This window comes from Parasteatoda tepidariorum, chromosome 10 (genome assembly GCF_982258835.1).
Source record: "Parasteatoda tepidariorum strain Cologne lab strain chromosome 10, Ptep-v5.0, whole genome shotgun sequence".
In the NCBI taxonomy this organism is placed as follows: domain Eukaryota; kingdom Metazoa; phylum Arthropoda; class Arachnida; order Araneae; family Theridiidae; genus Parasteatoda; species Parasteatoda tepidariorum.
The window spans coordinates 32,778,728-32,806,096 of record NC_141764.1 but is presented as its reverse complement, the minus strand read 5'-3'; the positions used below and the strand labels follow the sequence as shown (position 1 = coordinate 32,806,096).

Here is a 27,369-nt window from a genome sequence, read left to right as displayed (position 1 = left end):
ATGAGGAAATTCGAAATTAATATTCTGTTTCAACGCATCGTCTGATATCTTACCTTAATATTGACCCATAATATTTATATTGGACCACGTATTATATTATCGGGTACTAGTGTACCCTAACAGAGGAAATAATTATAGGCTTATTAGGGGGTACACAATGTGGTCCTGTAGTTTACTATGTATGTTATGAAAACCAATTTTATCATTAATTTTACCTAAATCATTACCAAAGCGCTTCGGTAAAAATTACCGAATTTTTGGTGCTCCCATGGAGCCAACACTACGGTACATTTTTTCATATTCTTGTAGTTTTGATGATACGTTTTTTATTAGTGCTTATAGGTAATAAAATAATTATATGGTTTGTGCTATCACCTAGAGGAATAACTTATAGTATTATTATGTAAAGTATCTATATGAAAACAGCACTTATTAACAGCTTAATAAAAATATCACGGTTAGAACAAAAGTGACTCATCGCTATCCTGTGCCAAACTTTATTCATTCTCCTTTATAAATATTCAAGTTGCAACAAGGCAAATCGACCTGAAAAGCTTTATCACCACTGTATTAGTTTTATTATCAGACTGAGAAGAGTATTAATAACTGATATAGATGTCAGAGTACGTGTATGCCGCATCAATATGCAGGAGATTATTGTCAAAACTCTTCGATAATGATATTTCATCAGGCAGGTCTTCATAAAAAGGATTGTTGCCCTTACTATTTAAAAAGAAAGTTATTAAGTCGCATAAATAAGTATGCGGCTAAACGTATTTAGAATATTCATTTTGTATTTGAAATATATTTGCTACAATATCGTCTCAAAACTTATTGGTACAAAGCGTGAAATTTAGATTCAATGCATTTTGTTTAAGGTATCTGACTACTTTCGACAACTCTTTTTTTACATATTAATATAAGATGTTAAAAAAACTAATTTGTTTGCCTTATTGTGTGTAAAAGCTTATAAAACTGGCAAATAAATATCATTATTTTTTAAACGGCCATTTTTTGATAAAAATATGCACTTTTTTGTATGTACGCTAAACACTGTAAAAAAAATTTGCACCGGATAGAACAAAAAAATCTTTCAGAATTTTATTTAGAACTATAACTATATTTTAAACTGTCAACTATATTTTAAGCCATTATATTAAAAACAAGTTCGTATACAACTGAGTTAGGAATCAATGTAGTTAAAAAAGCAAATTCTTAAAAGTTTCTGCGCTTGTCTTTACGAAAGAACATACATAAAAAATGAAATTCTGCTTTTTTTTCCTCTTATTCTTGTTCAAAACATGTATTCTATAATCATAAACACTCATAAAAAGTGTAGATAATTATTTTAAAAACAACATTAGATATTGCGTTCAAGGTGGTGTAAAATATGAAAAAAAATCTGAGTTTGAGATAAACGCATTTTTAAAGACTTAAAATCATTAGAATATCCACTGTTATCACATTGCAGAAAAACTGCTCTAAGTTGGTAAATAATTAGAGTACAATCAAAAGTAAAGTATTTTTAGAAAGCTGAAATATATGGTTTCTAATTTTCTAATGAATTCAATTTCGAAAACTTTGCCGAAAATAATGTTATTGCCCTAGTCAGATACCAATACATGACAAAACAAAACTTTGTGCTTTTTAAATAAAATTAAAATATTTAACAGCATATTTTGAAATTAAAATTTTTTAGGCAAATGCTAAAGATACTGTACTCCTCTATTAAAATATTAAATTTGAGTTTAGCTCTTTGTAAAACGTATTTCAAACATAAAACTCTATCGAAGTAATATTTATATGTTTGGTAACAAATGATTAATTATCTTTTTTCATGCTTTTGTTTCCAATTTTAAAATTTTATTCTCCTAAGCTATAAACGATAAATGCATGATGAATTTCGTCAAGTTTTTTCTTTACTTTAATTAGACTTCGAAGAGCTAAAATAAATTTCGTTATGAAAAACTACTGTAGACGTATAAAAGTATGAATATTTTATTCAAAGTATATCTTTTTAAAAAAATTACTAAGATATAATATTATCTAACATACCTAACAAAAACTGCAAACATCAATTTTTAAAACTCAAAACCTGAACCTGAGCTCTAAAAATTTTAATATTGTACAAATATTTCCTTAATTATTTTCAGTAAAATTAAGAGTGAAACAGTGCAAAATAATTCTAAAGATTATATTCGTTTCTTTAAAACAATATTAATGAAAGAATATTATTTTTGCATATTTGGTTTAACCTTTTACTTAATTTTCTTCTAACCACTAACAGTTTTTTTTGACAGGTATATTCTTTCAGCCCATACTGATTTTTTTTCAGATACAACAGCTATTCAATTAGATCTTTATCTTGTAACGTAAAAAAGTTCTAACTGCTCATCGTATAGCTTAAGTGCACAGAATGAGCTAGTAAATATGCAAATTAACCCATTGGCAGTTTTGCAAGTGGGCAAAATTTCAGAAATGTTTCTCCTTAGTACACTATTTCTCTATAAAATAGCATGAAAAAACTGATTTTGCTATGTGGAGAAGACAAGAGGTCGAAATTCGACTTTTTACGTGGAGAACCCTGAACAGTGCTATTTGTACGTATGTTAACCGAATAAGAAAAACCATAAACAGTTACAAGGTAACATTTTCGAATTTCATAGAAATAAGCCAGCAGCAAACACAAGCGAACATCTCTGTTAATTATTCTCATAATTATTTAAATTTATGTTTGTCCATGTGCTACTTCATATTAATGAAAATATTAGGCACTAAGTTTTTCTTTATTTCAATCCCCCCCCCGAGCTATAGCCAATGCCATAGGCAATACCATTGCCAATGCCACAAGCCTAAATAGAATTGGATTGCAATTTTTAACTGCTTTATTTCCAAAACAATGTCATTGCGCTCCGAAAATAAATTGCTTATGTATTTATTACTTTTCTTTTATTAAGTCGTTTTATTCTTATTTATTCTGTTTTATTTATATGATTGTACTATTTTGTCAGAATACGAAGAAAAAAATTTCTTAAGTAGTATGTACAGTATTGATTACTTTAAAAAAGGTTAAAAAAATTCTCATAAGGTTATTTTTTAAATTAAAAAAAAAAACAAAAGTAGATGTTTGAAAAATGCCTGTTAAAGGGCTAAAAACCACTTCCGACAATACTTTTATTTAAAAACATTTATTTTCCAATTACAATTTTTTTTTCATCGTAGCCTCTTGACATTTTATTCTTTCTTCGCTCTCATCTAATTAATGTTTATGATACTTTACGAACGGACTTTTTAGTTAATGACTGCTCATTCGTGTTCAACTAGAAATTAAAAGGAAAATATTATTCTTAATTAATAATGCCATTAAGATGTTGTTCAGAAGAAAAAAAAATCACTCAGGTATATAAGTCTTCATTTATAAGTTTAGACCTTTTTTTATTTTCTCGATGATGCGCATAAATTAAAGAAGCTTTAGTTATTTTTATTTTTATTTTTTTGAAGAAACAATCCCAAACATTTTTTATTCATAACTAGCACTCTTGAGTTGTTCTTACTAATGGCTTTAGAAATAATTATATCTATAGAATAAAATTTTAATGTGTATTCGTCTTTATATATTATTTGAGTTTTTCCATTATTCAATCTTTCGCCAAACTTAAGTTTTATTTAAATTTATGTAAAGTGCCCTTTATACGATGGTTATTTTAATGTACTAGTTAAAACTATCGTGTTCATTTAATTTGAATAGATAAACTACTAGTTAGTATATTATAAATTGATTACATTTTTTTATCGAAACACTCAAGTTATTTGATGAAATGGTTATTAAATTGAAATTCTTTTTTTTCGCCATATTTATTTTAGATCTTAAAAATAGAAAAATAAGAATAGAGCGAAAGATTTTTCGAGAAACGTATGTAAGCTTTTGACGGGTAATATTAAAAAATATAAATTGTGAAAGTTTTTAGTTTAGCATTCTAATTATATTAATATAATAATTCATTATTAACATATTAAATAAATATTTACATTTTATAAAAAGATATTAATTATAATCAATTTTATTTTATTTTATAACTGGCGTTGATCAGCCGTCCCAATTCTGAGTTTATGACTATCAATGTTCAACTACTTAACTAAATTTGACCCCCCCCCCGGAAGGCAAGGGATCCTGGATCGAGTATAAGGATAAACTAGACTTCGTGGAGGACTTTGATAGAACTAACTCGCATTTGCGTTACATGGACAGGAAAACCATGAAGACCTCCCAAGATTAACCTGTCGGCAAGGGGACTCTATCCCATGATCCGTCTACCACTGAGGATATTTTGCGTCATCACTATGGTCGGTGCAAGCAGGGAGCGGAGTTCGTATCGACCAGCCATCACTGGAATTCGAACCCGGTTCACCTCATTGGAAGGCGAATGCTCTATCCCCTGAGCCATCATGCCTCATACAGACAATAAGTGAAACTGGAAGAGTCTTGCTACGGATAGGACTATATGAAAAAGACTACTTGCCACAGCTTTGACCTGTAATAGGCTGTAGTGCCTTGAAAGAAGACGAGGAATATATAAACATTTATATTATTTTTTTAGTTTTATCTACCATATAGGAACTTTATTTCGCCTTTTCTTCATCAAAAGACACTTGTATTTACATTGACTCAAATAAAATTGCTTATTCACATTTTTGAGTCCCGCAGTGGACTGATCGTTAAGACACGGTTCCCAGCAGATCACCGAAGTCAAGCACGAGCGGGTGGGTGACCACTTGGATGAGTCTGCGTAGGGACCGAGGGTGGGTGGTATTGGTCCTCGCTAAACTGTTCTACAGTAAAGTGCTCGACTTCGCGTGCAGGTCGCCAGGCTACCGAAGCGGGGCTGCCATCCCCTCTGCTGAGGATCAAAATTGTGATGGCTTGTCTTCGGATCATCCTCATTTCCCATACCGTCGCCAATAGCCCATTGTGCAGCTCTAGTGTGACATAAAATAAACAACAACAATCACATTTTTGAAGAAATTGTTGAATGTGAGCAGAAAAACGATATTGCAACAAGTTACAGTTTAGATGCTTGAATTACAATAAATTCTGTCTAAAATTTAGAAATAAGAATTCTTATGTATTCCTTAAATTCTGCGAAGTGGCGTTTCTGAAACTAACGATCTTATAAAGAACATATTTAAAAAAAAAAGAAAACTACCCTTTTTTCCAGCTTTCTAGTAAATTTGATTTATCAAAAACTCCCCACTACCAGAATCCGCGAGATAGAAATTTTTTTTTCGAATTATTTATAGCGAAATGGTGTGATTGATTGAACAGGACTGCAAAGAAGCTTGAACCAAGTCACGAAAATTGAACCGATGTAACAATCGTGCTAGTACAGGGAAGGCGAAATATTTTCCCGGTAAACTAGATGGATTCAACGCGTCAGAAAAAAAGCGATGCCATCCGTCTTACCATTTCCTGCAGCTTGAAAAGATGTTTTTCTTCTTTTGAAACTGCTTGTGGTCTTCTATATATTAGTTTGGACATTTTTCTTTTAAAAGTGTAAAATATTTTCCATGTTCATCTTCTTTTTATCATGTTTTCATAATGTATAAGCTATTGTTCAATTTTAAAAATGCCTTGGCATATTTTATCAATTTTATTCCGTTTGTTTTATTTTCGTTTGCAGAAGAAAATATTTTTCAGACGCTTTCTTGTACAGCTCAAGGTTTAATAAAGGAAAATGTTAAAAAACGGAAAGGAAACTATTAAGACACATGTTAGAGATTTTCTCAATTCTTTTATTTAATGTATTTTATTTTTAACACTGATACATTTGAAGGATTTGAAGCAGTACAGTAATATGAGCTTGACCTTATCCAGAAGTGAAATTTTTACACCAAACTGCTTTTTAATGTTGTTTCAAGACAGGTACTGTAAGTTAGCGATATTTCCATTACACAGTAAAAAATTTCGGATCAAATTCCGGTGGCACTTTGGGTACTTCATCCGTAAAATCCATTTTTACCATAAGATATTATACCGTAATTTTTACAGAAATTTTTATTTAATTAGAGGGATTCATGTTAGATTCTTTCTTTCGTAACATGTTACGGTAAAAATGGATTTCATCGTAAAAAATATCGGCAGGCGGGTACTTTTTACCGCAGTTTGATCCAGAATTTTTTACTGTCTGCATAACAGAACATTTTACATAAAAATATTATTGTCATCATAGAAACGTGGTATTTTTTTGTTGTTGCCAAATATTCTTTTTCGGACAATTTTAAAATGAGACACATGATTATATTGCTGCAAGCTCTTCATTTGTAAATTAAATTTCAGTTAAATGAAGCTTATCAATTAGTTTAATTAAATATTAAAAAAAGTCAGTTAAGCATTTTCTTCTGCAATTTAAAAAATCAACTAAATCGTCAAATTTTAATATGCGATAAATTGATATTACTTAATTAAAAGATCAAACGAAATGAAATTATGAATGATGAATAATGAGTAATAAATAATGAATTCATGTTAATAAATTAGGATCTTTCTTTTGAATTCTATTGGATCTGAATCAAACATGATGCGGCTTGTTCACAATATCTTCCTTAAAAGAATTGTATCATTTTTTGTTTAACATCTCGTACGTTCACGAACGTAATTTCTGCACAGAGCAGTTACTGCTGAAAAAACTCGGTTCTATCAATAGAGCTTGCGCAGAACGTATATGCGTGAACGAGCCTAATGCTGCGTGAACATGCAAAATCTCTCTAGTGTAACTAGGAATCAACGTGTAGGACTAAATTAGCCTGAGTCATTGGCGTGGGTGAATTTTGGGTGGCAATGCAATATTAACTGAGTGTAAAACAAAGATTTTAAAACTGGAACGGAATCTTGAAAACTTCCGGTGTATCCTTCTGCTTATGTTTACTCCACTACTGGCTAGATATTCTGGGAAGTTCCATTATTGATATTGTATTTAAATTTACTCGTAATTTATTCCAAAACTTTTCATGCTTTATATTCTATGAATAACTAAGCCTTTATAAATAAAATTAAGCTTCTCCATATAATAATATTCAGTAGTGGTTTCGTTAAAATATTTACATTACTAAGCTTTAAGTCTCTTTATTAAATAGGATGTATTATCTTTATAAATTTCCAATAAATCATCATATTTTAAAGGAAATTTGCGTGCCTTCAAAGTAAAACTTAAGCTCATTAGGTAGCCAGAAAATTTCAAACACACCGAATGAGTATTATTCGGAAAGGCTATAAATAAGATTTCCTTCATCTTTTATGTTCTTAAGAAATAATTGAGTTTGAGAATTCTATTTTAAATCTTCTTTGATTCTTTATGTTTGCTGCTTGAAAATTCTTCTCAATAATTACTGCGGAAATCAATGAAGAAATAAAAATAAAACTCACATTTGCAAAGCTTTTATACGTATTTCCGCTTTATTCATTTTAATTCCTAATTTAATTTCCATATATGAATAGTTATGATTAAAAATAAAATATATTTATTCTTTATGCCACAATAAAATTCATAATTTGTTAAATTTAATTTTGGTTTTTAGTTAGTATATAATCAATAGTTAAACAATAAAGTAGAAAACATCGTAAAAAACCGGAATTTTTTTAAAAACAAAATGGACAGCAGTTTTGGTACTATAAGAAATACTATCATCTCTACTGAGACAGAGCTAAAAGTAGTTATTGTGCCATCATCTGTGTTAATGGTACACAGAAATCGTGAACTTCTCTTCGTTTAGTAGACATGGCGGTACTTATTGTAGCATCTAAATGACTGCCTATCTTTTTTTAAAACTATTTTCAAGTAATTCGAAATATTTTTATTGTTGAGATGAGCTAAACAAAGCTTCTTCAGTTAGCTCTCAAAATCAACATTTATGTTTCTTATTATTTTACAACCAACTCTTCAGTGGTCTGATCGTAAATTCATGGTTCCCAGTAGAACACCGAAGTCAAGCATCACTGGCTGCGGTTAGTAAGCGGGTGGGTGACCACTTTGAGCTGCCTGCGCAGGCACCGAGGGTGAGCGGTATAGGCCCTCGTTAAACTGTTCTGCTGTAAAATGCTCGATTTCGTGCTCAGGTTGTCGGGCTATCCCTCTGCAGTGGATCAAAATGGCGACGACATGTCATCGGATCATGCTCAGGGATGTTTCCCAAACCGTCGCCAATAGCCCATTGGGCAGCTTTAGTGCGACTTAAATAAAGTTCCTACCTACCTTTAAAGATATTTATCACTTTTAATTTTGTCCACCATTACGAAAAAACGCTGGTTAGTGCCAAATAATGTAACAAAATTGTTCTAATCTTTCAATATTTTACATGATAAACATTTTGCTATTTCAAACATAATCGTGAAAAAAGCAAAAAAGTGTATGGAGCCGGGGTATATCAGGGGATAAGGCGTTGGCCTTCTCATGAGTTGAATCGGGCTCGAATCCCAGTGATGACTAGTCGATACAAATTCCTCACCCGGCTCGCAACGACCACAGTGGTAACGTAAAATATTCTCAGTGGTAGACAGATCATGGGTTAGAGTCCCCTTGCCGTTAGCCTAACCTCGTGCTTTTCCTCACCATGTAACGCAAATGCGGGTTAGTTCCATTTAAAAGTCCTCTACGAAGGCAAAATTTCTCCCAATGCTTGATCCTGAAGTTCCCTTGTCTTTTGGATTGGGTTCAAAATTACAATGCTACGGAGTTGACCATTAGTAGTCTTAAGCCAGAAGAATTGGGTCGACTGTTCAACGTCAGGTATAAAAAAAATTAAGAGCTCGTGTTTTCTAATAGTTCAGTAGGTACTGTAATTTTAAATGAATGTTTTCCTCCATGTATGGACTTGAGATACTTTTTAGTCCCAAAGAGTTTTGAAAGCATTTTTTGTTGTTGCGTTTTTTATACTGTCTAATAGTTTTATAGTGCGGGTAGGTGACCACTTGGATCAGTCTGCGTAGGGACCGAGGGTGTGCGGTATAACCTCGTTAAACTGCTCTACCGTAAAGTGTTCGACTTCGCGTGCAGGTCGTCGGGATACCGAAGCGGAGGAGGATCAAAAGTATCATCCTCTCATCCTATCATCCAGTAGAGGATCATCCTCTCTGCAGGAGGATCAAAATTGTGATGGCATGTCTTCGGATCATCCTCAGGAATCCCAGACGGTCGCCAATGGCCCATTGTATAGCTCTAGTGCGACGTAAATGAACTACAACTACAACTATAAAATCATGAATGCAAAACTATATTCTTTTTTAACCATTTACAACTAGCATTTTTCAAAAACGTGAAAAAAAATATTTACCTAACTAGTCATAGGAGCTCGACATTTCGTAAGGCAGTGTTTCCCAAAGTGTGGTACGCGTACCCCCAGGGGTACGGGAACAGTTTAACGGGGGTACGCGTTATGCAAAATATCTTGCAACATATGTCAAAAATTTATATTTATAAACAAAACTAGCCATGAAAATTTACGATTACGTATTTTTTTATTGGCTATTTTTTGCAGAGTTAACAGTTAATAATTAGTGGTGTCAACAGCCAGTTGTGATTTTTCACTTTTGTGCATTTTTTATAGTAAAAAATACATTAATTTCTTTATTAGGGGTACACAGTGTTACGAAAAATTTGGAAAGGGTACACAAAATTCATAAGTTTGGGAAACACTGTCGTAAGGGAATGAGCATTGGAGAATGCCGGACACTGGAAATTCTTCATGTGTTGAAGGGAATGGAGGAAATATTGTGGTGTCAACACTACGACTCGAACTCCAGTTCTGCTGGTTATGAGATTGACAGATAAGCCCTCTCGGCTATGATATGTACTCGATTTCAAAGAACTAAATAACTTCATTAGGTGGTTTTAGTTGATGCTATAAAATTCAGGTTATTAAACCGTATTAGGTGAAACAGTTAATAAGCAGTTCTTCTCAAACTTAACAGTTTGATTACCATTTTATGTATGGTTATTTGACTGTTTTGATTAAATATGGTAAAATAACCATTCAATAAATTGTTATTTCACCATTTTTCCCCAGAAATTTCTAACAGTGTAGTTGGTATATCGTGGCGTCATTCCTTAGGAGAGATGGTTCTCTTAAACAACAATTTTTTTCAAGTACTTATTTACTGATCACTATGTTTTCGTGATAGTTTATTGTATATAATGTACCGAAATAACCAAAATATTGCATAAAATCCCGTCGTTTACGTGTTTAATTGTAATTAAATTGTTGCCAGTAGCAATGTTTGATTAAAATATCACTCGAGTTATAAACAATTATGATAAGAAATTACATTTTATTTGGTATTTAATGTTTTTTTATATTCGAAATTATGTAATTTACAATTCAATGTGATCTAATAGTTTAAAATAACCAATCAAAAGTATTCTAATTGTTTTGTTTTTTTATGTTTGAGAAGAAAAAAAATCTTTTCAGCTAAAGGTTTCTTAGTTGATAAAATGAAAATCCTTCTTTAAAAGAGAATGGAGCGCTGAATTCGCGATAAGATAGATTTCGATTCATCGTATTCAGTGAGGGGGTAAATTATGGAAATCCCTATTGAAAGGGATTCTAGTTAACTCAGCAGTAGAATTTCCTTAAAATAATATTTGGAGTATTCATAAAAACTAAAATATCCCTAGAGCAATATCTTTGCTTTACGTATAGTTTGTTTTTCAAGACGTGAATACACAATATTTAATGAACTCTATCTATTTATATATATTATTACTGGAAAAAGAAAGGGTTGATGGGTTTGGAATTCTTTTGAAAGAAAGTTTTCTAATCTTACCGAAATAATATATTTTATTCTGTACTGTGGAAAATAACTTATTTACGTGTTTGAACCTGTTTTTTTTATATATATATATTAAATTTTTGAGCTTTTATAAATAAGTACCATTAACCAAGGCAATTGTGTCAAAATTTCGAAAAATGGGATTTTTGGAACCCTGAAAAATTCTGAGAAGAAGCAATTTCTTGCTTCATCCAGTAATCGCAGAAAATTCTTTTTACCGAAATTATTTTAAGACAGTTCCCGGAGGATTTACCTTCGAAGGTTTTCGTGGTTTTCCGCTTCATGCAACGCAAGTGCTGAAAAGTCCTCCACGTTTGTCCAAATACTTGATCCAGGAGTTCCCTTGTCTTCTAGGTTGGGTTCAAAATTACATGTTTACGGTGTTGAACATTGATAGTTGTAAACTCAGAATTGGATCAGCTATTTAACGCCGGTTATCAAATATAATGAATGATACAGAATTGAACGTTTTAAGTTACATTTCAGTATGTAAGTTTTTCGCCGACGAATGATGAATAATAAATTTTAAATTCTCAATATCTTTCGTTTAACTAGTAGCTGAACAACAAAATATTAGTTGCTCTCATTTTTTATTAAGAACAAAGTCTTGAATTTAATAAATTTAGAAATGATAAGTATAAGAAGGTAATTTAAAGCTATTGATATCGAAAGGTAATGATATCTTATGGAATTCGGTTTTGACCTATCACAACCTATCACATTTACCTAGTTATCTATCTCAGCTTTAAAAAATAAATTAAAAAAATAGAAATCTAAAGCAAATTCGTTTAAGGTTTTTAATCGCAACTTTCTCAATGACAATCGTGAGAGTTTCATAAACTCTTTAATTTAAAAGCTTTAATTCAAATATTATTTATCTGTTCATTCTTCAAGTCTGTAGGAAAACAAAACTTTTTATAAAAGAAACCACACTTACAATTTCGTTCATTAATTTCGTAATTTATTTCCAGAAGATTTATTAAAGAGAATTTATTTATTAAAGACGATTTATTAGATTATGTCCACCTCAACACCACAAAACTTTTAAGACAATATTTTCCTTCGAAAATTAATTTGATTCGAAAACTTTAATATTTTTTTTCCTCCTTTGACAGTAATTACCCGTCATGAGATATATAATCACTTCTGACGGAAGATTAATTGCCAAACATTCACTTGAAGACTGGTAGTGGGAAAAAAAAGGCTGATAACAACTACAGCCTCAACCGTTTAAATATCATTCTTAACTGGGAAAAGAAATATTACCACTTTTAGGAGATTTGAAAATATCGATATTTATTTTGATTACACGTTTCATTTGGCTCTTTTCCAATTTTGGATGATTTTTAATTATTATCATTATTTATTTCTGAACAATTCTTTAGCAAACAGTTAATAGTTTGCTTTGGGGGAAAAGTGGAAATTAGAATAAACTTGTTTAGGATTGATTATATCAGAACAAAACGGAGATTTGTTTTCAAAATAAAAACCTAAATATTTTTTAATTAAGTGTTAAGCAAATTTGGCTATTTAAAGAAATCTTCTTATTTTTTGAAAAAAGCTTATGAGGAAAAATATTTTATTTTATTTTTTTTGGAAAAAATAGAATACAGCAAACTAAAAAAAAAAGGAACTTTATAATTGGATAAAAATTTTCCAATTTGCTTAAAAAGTTCCCAGGATATGACTAAATACGCAAAAAGTCAAATTGAAATTAAGGAGTCCAGACTTTGACTTTGACTCATGACCATATTGACCAGTTTGAGTCTACTCCCCATATATAGGGAACAGAAATCCGAATTCGTAACTTAAAATAACTTCTGCACGAATTAATTAGCATACTTAGTAAGCCACTCCAACCATTGAGATAGAGTTCCAAACCTTGAAGATTCGATGATTAGATCAAAACTTATTTAGGGTGGTCCGTTGTTTTCTTTTTTTTTCTTTGCAAACTGTACATAATATTTCAAAATAAATTTATGCTAATGTTTAGAATCAAAAGTTTAATCTATTCTTTATGCGTGCTTTTGAAATTTTTATTTGCTTAATTATTTTTTTAACGTTTGCAATGAGAAACATGTTCGTAATTTGCATTTTTATCAATATGATAAAAATTATTGAAAAAATTCAAACTTATCAATTTTACGTTATCCGTTTTTACCTAAAACTGATTCTTAGCTATTAAAATTGAATGAATTCTCTTAAAATCAAAGTTGAGCGCCGTCTTAAAATGCTTCGTATAATTTTTAATCTGAGCAAAATTTTTATTATACTAAAATTGTCATTGTATTTTTTATTAAAATAACAAATAACGAATTTTATTAAAATAAGTTTAATATGCAGATGAATCTAGTATAATTTACATTGATAAGTGCTATTGAAAATGAAAAAAGTACAATAGACTGCTAATATATTTCTTTTTAAAGTGTAAGGAAAATTGTTATTAGGAATGAATAGAAAATACCAAAAATCAGCTTAGTCATATCCTTTAGCAAAAACATTTATTTTAATAATAATTTTTTTTCCAATCCAATCTATAAATTAGGAAAAGCTGTATACTACGTTTCTAATAATGTAATAATATTATTCTAGTTATGAAACTTTCTAACAACTAACTTATTTCAGTCACATATTTAAATATGCAAATTCAATTAAGCTAATAATTTTCTTGATTAACAAAGACTTCGTTATTTAAATATGCAAATGGGCATTAATTATAAATTATATTTTTATATTTTATTTCCTTTGAGAAATTTGCAAGGCAAGAATAAATATTTCTTTGAGAAAAATAACATTTTCTAAAACAGCAACGAAATTTTTTTTGCTCTTGCATATAGGAAATCCTTATTGTAATTTATTTTGAATGCCATCAGTAAATTAATACAATTTTAAAAACAAATGTTTTTTCTTCTTCTGCTTGACTTTATAAATAAAATCTAAAAATTTTACACAATTATTTAAACTGATTCGAGCATTTAAATATATCTAGATTTGTTTTCACTTATTTTTGCAGTTAATATAATAATAATAGCGTGTGTTAGCTTCTTTTTTAATATTAGTTGACTAAACTAAAAAAATTGTTTTACAAACGAAACATTGAAAAAAAAAATTTTTTTTTTTTTAGTAAATGAAGAGAAAAGTTGTCAAAAACATCTGTCGTATCTAAAACGATACTTTAATCGTTTTTAGAACTCAAACAAAGCGTGACAAGTTTTTCAGGAAAATGAAAACTCTATGTTTCTCTCTACCTTGCAAATACGTATCTAAAGTGTCAGAAAAAAGGAGCTTTTGAAATTAACTTGGCAACAAGATAATAATTATCATTTTAAAAAAAAAGTCTTATATCAAAGTTTTTTTTTTAAAAATGTAAAAGCTCGCTCTGGAATAAGGGAATTAATATTTTCTAATACATATATATATATATATATATATATATATATATATATATATATATATATATATATATATATATATATATATATATATATATATATATATATATATATATATATATATATATATTTTTTTTTTTTTTTTTTTTTTTTTTTTTTTTTTTTTTTTTTTTTTCAGTTGACCAGTGTTTAAAATTTAGATAGTTTAGGGCGTTTTCCTAAATCAAAAGTTTTTTTTTTCCTTAAACAGAAATATTAATAGAAATATTAAATACTAAACTGCAAATTTGATCATTTGTTTGCTCTGTTTAAATTTTGATATTCAGTAAAAAAAGATTCATACTGTACATCTACACTCTAGTTCTGATCAAAATCAATAATTTTTTCATGAGGAAAAGAATTTTCTATTAGTTATTTAGTTGCAAATTACGTCAAGTTCTTAAATCATTTCGTCTAAAAAATTTTATCTCTATGAATAAAAAGACCTTTTCTATAGTAGAATATATAGAATAGGATAAAAAAAAACTTTTCTATCAATATTCTATAATCATCAATGGTTCAATCCGCAGCCTATGGTCCATCGCCTTTTATGTTACATGTAAAAAAATTCTGGCAAAAAAAATGTTAATGAACTCTTGCTAATGAAATCAAAATATCGGTATTTAAACCATTCCCTAGGTAATTTTTCCGTTCGTGTGGTAACCGTTGTTCAAAAATTCTAGGTTTCAAAATTACAGTTCGTATTACCATACATTCAGTAAAATATATTAAACTAAAAAGTATATTTTTCAGGCTAAATGGTTTTTATGAATCCTCTAAGGTATACCAAATTATATCACATATCATATAACCATATTTTATTGTTAATAATACCACAAATCATGACCGAGAATTGTTAATAATACCACAAATCATGACAAAAATTATCGAGTTTTTGGTGTTCCCATAGAGCCAGAATCACGGTAAATAAATTTTACCATATTCTGACAGTTTCGACCATACACTTTTTCTCAGTGTATACATTGCAAATGAATTTTCGAAACAGAATCGTGAGTTAGCATAAATAATATGTTCTAGTTTTTGTCATTTAAATAAAAAAAAATATATCGAAGGAAATTTGAAATTATTATTACTTTAAGCTATTCCATATATATTACTTTAAGCTATTCCAAAATCATTTCAATGTGGTAAAATGCTAAAATTCTATTTCTTCGCCATTTAATAAGCCTTAGAAATCTTTATTCCATTTCCTGCATTACCATTCGAAATAGGTTTCTGCATGGAATATAAATGTTCGAAATCAATATTTGAATGCTATATGACTGAAACTCAAAATATACATCCTTTAGTCATAGAATCTTTGACAGATAGGTTCTATATTTTTCTTTCCAAGCTTTTCTATGTGAACTTATTTTGTTTACTTCTTTTTTCAACCCCTCCTACAAAAATGAAGAATGGGTACTATTTGAATTTTCTCTCCTGTGCCCCAACCATATGATTTTTTTCCGAATGCGTGATTTATGTCAATATTCAGTGCATGTTTCCAAAATTGTGCTTTTTTCCTATATTTATTCAGCTTTTATTTACTGAACTCGAAATAAGAGGGGATTGCCCATCTTTAAGCGATTTATACTTTTCAGAAGTTCATTTTTCCATATGCGTTACTTTTATTTTCAAAATATTCATCGTTTATAGATCACTGCTCCTTGACTATTTCTTTTTCGACTAAAAAAGAAACAAAATTATGTGGTCGAATTTTTCCGTTTTTAATGCTTCGAGTGAATGCATTCCAGTCTTCGAAATGGGACAAATTGTTGGAATGAATAAGAATGACAAAAAGTTGCACTATAGAACTTGCAATTTGCAGCAAAAAGAAATTGTGATCAACCTTTGCGCCATCATCCAAACTTAAATCGAGATAAGTTTCAAAAGCTTTTCGAAAAATAAAAATTGCATCATTAATTCTTTCCTTATTTATTTTAAAACTTTTTTAATTCAAATTTGGATTCAAATTAAAACATGGTCTTGTTAATATTTATATAGTTAGAAATATTATGGTAAAGACATAATCATTCTAGTTGTCGGCCTTCTGAGCCCAAGTCTGCGGGTTCGATCCCCGCCCCAGACACCGGATTTTCTGGATGCAGAAGTCATGTAGTATGATTATGCGGCATGTAAAAGATCCCAGGAGGGCCTTATTGGCTCTTGGCATTTCCGGCAAAATTAAATTCCTAGTGCACTTTAGCATCCAAAAACGTCTTGGTGCTGCCATCTAGTGTGGCAGAAACTAGACGTCCAAATTAACAAGACCATCGGTGTCTCACCAATTGTGGTGGTCCTGAAAGAGTGAATATCGCCTCTGGAGAACACACTAGGTCTACTTACCGATTGTGCAGCTCATTGGAAATATAAAAAAAATTGAAAAAAACATAATCATTCTATGAATTTTCTTAATTTGAATCATAATCATTCTATGAATTTCCTTTTTCTAATTATATCAATTTCTTAATCAATTTCTTAATCATATATCTTAATCATATATCTTAATCATCATTATCATTTCTTAATCATAATTTACATAAAACAAGGTTTGTAAATTTATTCTCGTACCAAGTTTCATTGTTTGCAAGTCATATGTATTTGCTATTTATAACATTAACTATCACTTCTGAGGAATATATATTGTTGGGAAAAAATCTATTACAGTTGAATAATTGAATTTTTTTTTTAAATTCCAAATTCTTACGAATGAAAACAATTATTCCATAAGAAGATAGGAATTATCCTGCTTTCTTATTAGATTATAGTGAAATAGCTAAAAAAAAATGCACGTATGTGCTTTTTCATAAAAAAAATAAAAGAATAGTAGCTAATCCTATAATTTGTCTTTGAAACATTAATTCATATTTTAGAGATTATTAATTTTAAAATAGTTTTTGTGGAGCTTGATTTTTCTAAATAAAAAACTCTAATTACTTCAAAAAAAGAGAAAAACTGAAAACGATTCAATTATTATCTGAAAATGAAAAACAAGCAGATTTATTGGAATTTTTAAGGTTATCCTAATAACAGTAAAAAAGAAAAGAAAAAAAAGGACCACGTATCGCATTATGTGATTTATCAACAAAAAAAAATCTATTTTTCTTTTGCCAAATCTGATCTTCTACACATATTAGAATACCCATATTTTAAGTAAACATCAGTTCACAAATTAAATGCGGAATATTATATTACTCTTCTTTATGAAAACCTCAAAAGTTTACTTGTTAAAAAAATGAAAGCATATATATATATATATATATATATATATATATATATATATATATATATATATATATATATATATATATATATATATATATATATATATATATATATATATATATATATATATATATATATATATATATATATATATATATATATATATATATATATATATATATATATGTATGTATATATATATGTATATATATATATGTATATATATATATATGTATATATATATATATGTATATATATATATATATATATATATATATATATATATATATATATATATATATATATATATATATATATATATATATATATATATATATATATATATATATATATATATGTGTGTGTGTTAGAAAATAATACGCATGGCAGCAACACATTTTTCAAATGTGATAAATATTGCATCAACTTTCCGTTATTTTTTCAGGAAAAGCAGCTGCAGCGATTGCTTTAGTAACAAAAATAAAAGCTCATTTATTTGTTTCTACATTATAACAATCTAAATTCAAAGAAAATATCATACAAATAACCCCTTTTTTTAAATCAAAAGGTATAATCTGCTGTTCCTTTAAATTGGAACAAAATGTGTTTTAAAGGAATAATGCCACAGTCATTATTTGAAATCGATATTACAAAACATTTCTATAATTTCATTGAATGGCAGCAGGTGGCACAAATGGCCTTTTGCGTTTTAAAAAGAACTTTGTATCGTTTGCTTTGCATTTTTAAGTTTCTCCTTATTCGATCAGTCTGTTCTATCTCAAATGCTAGTAAATAGTGGCTCTTCGAACTTTTTCCAAACGTTTTTATTTCTCTTACTACTACTGCAGTAGGATTTTTGAGAGTAAAGTTTTTTTTCCTATTTATTTACAGTAATTTTAATGATAAGCTAATTTATCACTAAATTATTTTAAAAACTTGAAGAATAAATAGTTTTGGTACTAAAAATAACAATCTTAGTAAGCAAAGCATTGAGAATATAACAGTAATTTTTAAAAAATTCTCTTGAATACTTTTTTGCATAATGAATACTACGCTGAATTATTATAAAAGCTGGTAACGAAAAATAATTCTTAACAAAACAAATAATTAACGTATTTGTATCAGACGGATATTCACTAAAGATTATTAGATTAATGCATTTAAAATTTCTGAGTTTGTTTTAGGTCCGCGGTAGAACATTGATTAGAGAACCGGATTCTGGTCCGGAGGCACCTAGGTTCGATCCTCGACTCCGCTAAGACCTACCAAGTATTTTCAATGTACGCCTAAATCTGTAATATGTGGTGTCTTTAATATATGGTCTAAATCTGTAAATCTGTCGGTCACTATGGATTTGGGGAACTGATGAAAATTTCCTTCCCCTTCATATCTGTGTCTAAATTGAAGAAGTGGATGCACGAATGAGTGGTTTTTCTATCTATTCGTGGGGTTCTGGGTAAAGACGCACTTTCACCCCTGCTGTGGCCAGTGACTGGCGAGCTTGGCTTGTCCAAGTGTCATTAGAAACAACATAAGTTCAGTATCTAAATGTTTTAAAATTAAATAAACTATCGTTCGATTATTTTACCTTTTCAGTTTTAGATTTAGTTTTTTAAAGTATTTTAGCTCTTAGACACGAAAACATAATAAAAAAGAATTACTTTAAGACAAAATAAAAATTTCGCTCTTTTTTTAAATTACTGATTAAAAATCATTAATAACTTAAATTTTTCTCATAGAAATTTTCGCCAATACTCATAAATTCGAAATTCTGAATCCAAATTACATTAAGGTTTCATTGTAAAAGAATAACTAACAATATTCAAATTATTTTTATGGATTTTAAAAATAATAATGACAAAGCGATTTCATTTTTATTTGATTTCTAGGAAGAATAAATATATATTCGATATAATATAATCGGTTATCACAACACAGTTAAAACTAAAATTTCTCCCTTTTATAGTATACTTTGGTTAAAAATTTAAAAAAAAACGATTGAGGGAAGTGAATAGGTAAAATAAGTTACCTACATAACTTTGTCATACGCTATTGTACCTACACACTAAAAGCATTCTAATTATAAACCCCGAACTACGAAGTTAAATCTAATTGCATTTTTACAAAGAGAATCATATAGAAATATTTAAATAATAAAATTGTACCAATGTTTGTCTAATAACGTTGCAATGCTATTGATTCCTCAAAACTGTGGTCGACTTCTAATGATAGTTCCATGTATTTTAGATGTAATTATAATTAACATTATAATGACTCTTATATTCTACTCTTTATTTTAAAAAGAGTTTCCCTGATAACAGTGCAAGGTTGATTTTAATGTAAGCAACAACCTTCATCATAAAACCCAACCATAATGATTAGTAAACAAACCATGCAAGCTTGAAACAATATTAAATTTAGCTATGCTGGTAAATTTAATTAAGAGGTTCACATGAAACTTGCTCAAACAACCCTTTTATATCGAGGTTGAATCTGCCTTTGTAAAACAAGGCCAGAAAAACCTTCTGAAATCGAGGTTGAATCCTCATTCGCAAATCAAAAGTAAGAAGCGTTCTCAATCCGAGGAAAAATACATCTTCTCAAGGATTATTTTCGATTTTATGATAATCTTTGAAACAAGGTTGATTTGAACAGGCTTTTATATACTTTCCTTAACACTTTTTTTTCCAATGCCCAGCTGTGTTAACATTTTTCGTCAATTAAGGCATTTACAAGGCAGATTTGTTCAGGGGCACCATATTAGGTGGGCCAACGTTGCTCCCACAGTAAGTACAGACACGGAGAAGGAAAGAACATGCATGCCTTGCTCGGGATTCGAACCCAGAACCTTTCTGATGCAAGGGCAGTTCCCTAACCCCTACTCAGGTCGGTCGGCCTTTCCTTAACATTTTGAGGTTAAAGAAAGTTTATAAAGGTTGTTCTGATTAATCACTAAGTTTTCAACACAAGCAAAATGTTGCATTTGAGAGCATGAGCAAAGCTAAAAGAAAAAGAAGCCAAAAACAAGGTTTACAATAAAAGCTGAAAAATGAGATTCTGAAAAGTTTATTTTTTTGCATGCCTTTATTTAATCATTAAGGAAACAAGTTTGGTATACTAATATTTATACAAAGTTTAAAAAAGGATTAATTAGAAAACCAAATGAAAATAAAAATACAACGTTTGCTGTAAGGTTGCCTTCAATCTGGGTTCTCATATTAGGAACATTTTCTCTCCGTTAAATTACTAATTTATTTTCAACAGTACGTCTTAGATTATTTTCTTTAAAAAACCTTTATATACTATTTAAGAATTTATTTCAAGTTTTAAAAAAAAGGTGACGACTAATTTGAATTTCATGATTACACATTTCAAACGGATACATCACGTTAATTCTTAAAGCAGTTTTTAATTAGCAGTTTAACGATTTTAAGTTTTTAAATTTACAGTTTTACAGTAAGTAAATAATAGTTCAATAATTTTATTTTTAAATTCTATTCTTAAAACTTAGCTTAATGACTTTCTACAAATTCTAAAAGAATCTAGAAATTAATCGATTTCCTTTATATTGAAAACATATTAGTATTGAATTAGCATTAATCAAGGGTATTTTGTCAAAATGTCTAAGCAAATTCGATTTCATTAACTGTAAGTTAGATGTATCTGGATTATTATTTAACTAATTAAACTTTATTTGTCAAATTCAAATCTATTCAGAAAATAGATTGTTCAAAAATTTATTTTTTGAAAAAGTTAGGCTAGACAATAAAAAAGGTTTTTTTTCGAATAAGAGGGGAGGAGAATTTTTGGAAGTGAATTGTGAAAAAGGACAGTTAAAGAAACAAAATAAATACAATTTTTTCTGTAGAGTCTTGTATGTTTTTAATTTATTTTGAATTTTTTATTTGCAATGTTTTATTTACAATAATTCTTTTCAAAAAGTCTTGCGTAATTTTCGACAAGTCTTTTAAAACTATTCCAGATCGCATGCGATGGTTTGGTTTTATAATTTTCCTGGATTCAAATTTCATGAATTTAAAAGATGTGATATTGTTTGGTTAAGCATACAGGATGTTCTGTTATGACTGCTATTGATATAAATTTTTAGAATAGGAGTAAGAGTTTTATGAAATAAAGTATACACCGTAGGATTCGCAAATAAATATATTTTAGATCGAAAAAACATTATAAAAATATAACGAATCACACTGAGAAAGGTAGTACAAAAAATAACAAATGATAATAACCGAAGAAAGAAAAAGAGGTGAAAGATTAGTGTTAAACAGACTTCTAAGTTTCATCAGGTAATTAAACTGGTTTTGGTGTTTTATATTCCAACTTCCTCACAAGTGATACGAGAGCCTCTTAAAGCAATTGTTTTTTCATCGTTTTCTTATACACTTTCGACCTTTAATGAGAATATTTTTTTTTAAGTTTAGTTTTGACAAAGAATATGAAACTTATATCAAGGGCGGTGATTACAGAACTCCTGCATATTCATTTAGTTCATTATATGATTCACTATTTTTTAATTCCGTGATTGTAACTTTTTATAGCCGTCGTTGAACAGAAGACCCAAATTTTGGGTTAACGACAACTACTGTTCCACTCCGTAGCCTTATAGTTTTGAACTTAATCCAGAAGACAAGGGAACTCCTGGATTAAGTATTGGGAGAAATTCGCCTTCGTGGAGGACTTTTTGATGTAACTAACCCGCATTTGCGTTACATTGAGACTAAAACCACGAAAATCTCCTACGGTTAGCCTGACGACAAGGGAACTCAAACCCATGATCTGTCTACCACTGAGGATATTTGACGTCAGCACTGTGATCGGTGCAGGCCAGATGAGGAATTCGTATCGACCAGCCATCGCTGGGATTCGAATCCGATACTCCCTGAGCCATCACGGCTCGTGTTATTGTAATTTCGCAATTTCCATCGAAACGCAGTGGCTCAATGGATAAGAAGTTCACCTCCCAGTGAGGCAATCGAGGTTCGAATTCCAACGATGGCTCTCATAATATAGCAACTTTTATTTTTTGGTCTGAAACTTTGCAGAAATTAATTTGACTGTCAAGGCACGTGTGTGCCAAATTTCATTAGAATTTGGAGTAATCTATAAATTGAAAACAAAAAACAAAGATTATAAGGAATCTAAAAAATAAATGCATGGAATATATTATTAAGTATCACGTAATAACTGGTAAACTGCAAATTTCAATTTTTGTTGTCGATTCTTGAGTATTTTTCATTGTATTTTGTATTTTATGCCATTCCTTAGATACTGCTGTTGTTGTTTTTTATGTATATTATGTATATTTAAATAGTAATTTCGAAATTTTTTATTTACAGTGGCACAAGAAAGTGATTTATACACTGAATCTCCGTGTGAGCTTCGAGCCCTCTCAGCTTACAAAGACATTCAAGGCAATATTTGGGGTGTAGGAAATGGGAACTTGTGGTGGTTCAACGCCACTAACTTATCATGGTCTTTACTACCCCTTCCAAATGGAACAGCCGCTTCAGAACCTTGGAAAGTAGCTTGCGGTGATCCAAAGAAATATGTAGCTTTAGTTGGCAAGAATGCATCATTAGTACTCCACTTACCGTGGCAACACTGGCAATTTGTTGACACTGATGATTTTAGCCTTGGTTACGTGGATAAAGATGCCACCTGGTGTATGAATGGTAACCTTTTTGGAATCGATCCCCTTAGAGAGACACTATATTTGCTGGATTCTGAAGAAGCCCATTGGACAGTAAGCCGAGATATGCCAATAATGGATAATGTCAATTGGTCAACTCCTCTTGGAGTTGTGAACACCTGGATATGGGACGATGGCGAATTAGTTATGGTTGAAAAATTCGGTATTTACACCCGAATAATGTATACCAATGCCTCAGGAATAGATTGGGTTGTTATGGCATCTGATAACTTGACTACTGTATGGCCAGACCTTAATCAAAGTGATAAAGGACTTTCATTATCTTTTAAACTTGGATCTGAAAATATGTGGTTATGGTTGGATGATAAAAGCTTAATAGAACTATGGACATTTAATCATAATACCACAAAATGGCGCAGGGCTAATCGTAAGTTTACGAGCAAGCTGCCTAGTCTTCAGAGTGTTCTTGTTGCTTGGGAAGAAAATGGACAACTATGTGCTGTTACGCGAAGCTCTGAATGCACGGCTCAATACAGCGTAAGCCATACAGAATGTTGGTCTGAGAATGATATGTTGCTGAATGATGATGACGATAATTTTGATTCAGCACTAAGATTGACAACTGTGTCTACAACTCCGAATGCAAAAAGTGACGAGGGATCTTGGAAATCTGAAAGATTTAATACCAACTACACATCACCAAGCAGGGTAATACCACCACCGATTACATCTCCAGAGTTACCGATGTCTTCCGAAATCAGCCCGATTGAAATCCTGAATCCTATTAAGCCCATTATCACCAAATACTCTCCTGAAATAACCTGGAAAACAACTGACCAAACTAACAAGGTAGTTTCCATTACCCCGGCTCGGTTCCCACTTTGGCACCAACATACCGGTGTCTTTGGATCGGTTATATTCTTCGGTACATCTCTCACTATATTTGGTCTAGTTGGTTTCTTCTGGTGCGTTCGTAAATGCGTTCATTTCCCCAAAGAAGCTCTTTTATTGAGGGACCCACCGTCTGTTCGATACACAGCTATTCCTGATTCGTTAGGCTACGATTCTCGCAAACCAACCCCTGCTACTTACACGGTGATTCCCGATTCTCTTGCATAAGTTACTGATGCATAAGTTACTTATGCATATGATAATATAAATTTAAATGCATATGATAATGTGAACAAAGTAACAATGGAATTAAACAATGCTTTTATACTCAGATTAAAAGCATTTGAAGATAATCATTTGGTCTTGATGATTACAACCGCTTTGCAATCGGCTGACATAAAATTAACATGTTCAGCGCCACAGAAGACAGTTGCGTCTATTTTATCCGGCAACAGCTGACATTTTTATTATCCTATAGCCACATAAATTTACATTTTCAATGTAGTGTGACCTGTTATACATTAATAATTTATTCTATTATATTTTAGTTTTTAAAGCTCATTTTTACAAGTATTTTCTTACATCATTCCATTTTTTTTATAAATCTTTTAATTTTTTTTCTCTAAATTAACAATGTAGTTCTAGTGTGTAAAAATCTAAAATAAATTAAAATTTTGAATGAGGGAATTTTTTTGAAGCTAAATACGCTAATAAAATATTCTACGGATAAAATAGGAATTGCTGTAACGTAAAAAAAGAAGTTTTCAAATTATAATTGACAATTTTAGAAATGTATAACACAAGTATTAAGAAATTTGTAAATATTTGTTTTTATTTAATTACTTCTTCATATTTCTAAAGAATTTAATTCCAAAATTTCAATGAAAGTTAGCAAAAAATCTTGAATTACTTTCTATCATGCATTAAGATTTTTAAAACTAATTTATAATGAGATGAAGCGAAATGAAGAAATTCAAGTCTGAAATAAAAAATTTTACGCAACTCTATCTCTTTCAACTTCAATTCATTTTTATCTTTTCGTAACTTTTATATGAAAATGAAAATTTATAAGAAAGGCTATTGACATTTTAAGTGATATTTTTAATGCTTCTTTATATAAGTACACATAAATTAGAAAAAATGTAGTTGAGTGGTTAACAGTATGATTTTAGTAAATCATTATATATATTACATTATTCTTGCATTTTTTTTCGCCTTTTCATCCCATACATTTTCTAGTGGATGATACTAATCAATCCACTTTATAGACGTCCTGTCAATATCCATTTCTCATCCTGTCTTAAAGTGGGTAATAACAATCCCCTTAAAGATAAATTGCGAAAATATTTCTACTGTTGCCTAGTAAGATAAATTCACTCAAACTTTAAAGCTATATAGTATAACGGGTTTAAAAAAAAGTGGGTTTTACTTTAGTCATTTTAATTTATTGCTATTAAATGAAGCCAAAATTCATATTTTCTTTTCATCCCAAACATTTTTCAGTGAATGATAATAATCCACTTTAAAGCAGGATTCCTATTATTGCCCAATTGGATTAATCCACTCAAACTTTAAAAACTGTTTAGTATGACGGGATTAAAAAAAGTTAATCTACTCTAATCACTTAAAATTTCATTAATTTGAATTAGATTTCCATTCAATTGAATTTTAAGAAATATTTCTGTATCACTTTGGCATATAAGTTATTTTAATTTCTTTTTATCCATTTACATTATCCAGCGGATAACATCAATCCACTTTAAGACAAGATGAGAAATTTTTTCCACTGTTTCCTCGTTGGATAAATCCACTCGAACTTTAAAGCTATATTGTCAGACGAGATAAAAAAAGAAGGGGGGGATCAGATGACTCTAGCCACTATCATTTTTAATTTATTGCCATTAAATGAAGCCAAATATACAATTTTTTTCGTTTCATCCTGTAAATTTTCCAATGGGTGATAATAATCCACTTCAAGACAGGATTCCTATTGTTGCCTAGATGGATTAATCCACTCAAACTTTTAAAACTATTTAATCTGACGGGATTAAAAAGAGTTAGTCTACTCTAGTCACGTTTTTACTAATTTGGATTTTATTTTATTTACAATTTTATTTAGCAAATAGTTCTATACCATTTTGCATAAAAGATACATATTTATTTCTTTTTATCCATTTACATGTTCCAGTGGATAATAACAATCCACTTAAAGACAGGATGAGGAATTTTTTCTACGGTAGCCCAGTAGGATAAATCCACTCAAATTTTCAAACTACATAGTCTGACGGGATAAAAAAAAAGTTTAATTTATTCTAGTCACTTTTAATATTAATTTATTGCAATTAAATGAAGCCAAAAATATGAGCTTTTAATACATATCCGCCAAATCACTGTCAATAGTGTAAAACACACTGTTGTGTTTTTTTTCCCCACAACTAAACTGTTAATGTATAAATCCGTTAACGTAATATTTGACAATAGTGTTGTTTCACCATTCAAAAATTTATTGAGCATTATGAAATGTAGTTCTCTGCCTTTTTAAACATTTTTTCAAAACTTAAAAATCGCACATTTTAACGATTAAATGTGAAATTTTAAATATATATATATATATATATAACCATATGATTTTATCCATGTCTTCATATAAAACTACTTAACAGTTTGACAAATTTACTGTCTCAAATTTACAATTAGGGTGCGTTATTTATCAACAATAATAAAATAAAATTCATGTAAGATTTAAAAACTGCATCTGATAATATTAAAAGCAAAGGAAGTTAAACAGAAATAGTATTAAATGCTTGTTTTTTTAATAAACAATCAATATTTTAATACGTTTCAAATAATCCAAATGAAAACATATGTTTAATTACATATAATACCGGTGTCTCCCCACTCCTAAAAGTAATGTATAACTAAAAAATATTCTACATTACATTGTAATCTTCATTATACTAAAATAACCATCCATATTATAATAAATTAGTAACTAAACGACAGTTAATAATAATAATAATAACAACCAAAGATTATCGTATCTCAAATTACTTATGTAATAAAGCAAATTAAAAAGCTTTTCTTTAAAAACGAAAAAGGTGAATGCCAATGTTCCTCAAATGAGAGATACATGATTCATGGATAGGAAATCGATGTTATTTTTCTTAAAGATATTTTTAATTAAAATTTCATAATATGAGCTGTCGCTACATATAACTGTACTTTGATTCAAATTTATATAAAAAGCATTTATAAAATGGTTTTCCGTAATCACCGTCCTTAACATATATTCCGAGAATCCTTTTTCAAAAATTAAGTTAAAATAATTATGCGTG

General features: G+C 29.6%; 1 protein-coding gene across 1 annotated transcript in view; it reads left to right on the top strand.

Moving 5' to 3' along the window:
- LOC107455063 (uncharacterized) overlaps positions 1-26,926 on the top strand; it is an 80,976-nt gene extending 54,050 nt beyond the window's left edge. Inside the window, exon 2 of the mRNA XM_016072471.5 lies at positions 22,830-26,926. Coding sequence (XP_015927957.1) covers positions 22,830-24,262 — 1,433 coding nt within the window. The 3' untranslated portion in view covers positions 24,263-26,926. The remainder of the gene's footprint in view (positions 1-22,829) is intronic.
- The last annotated feature ends 443 nt before the right edge of the window (positions 26,927-27,369 follow it).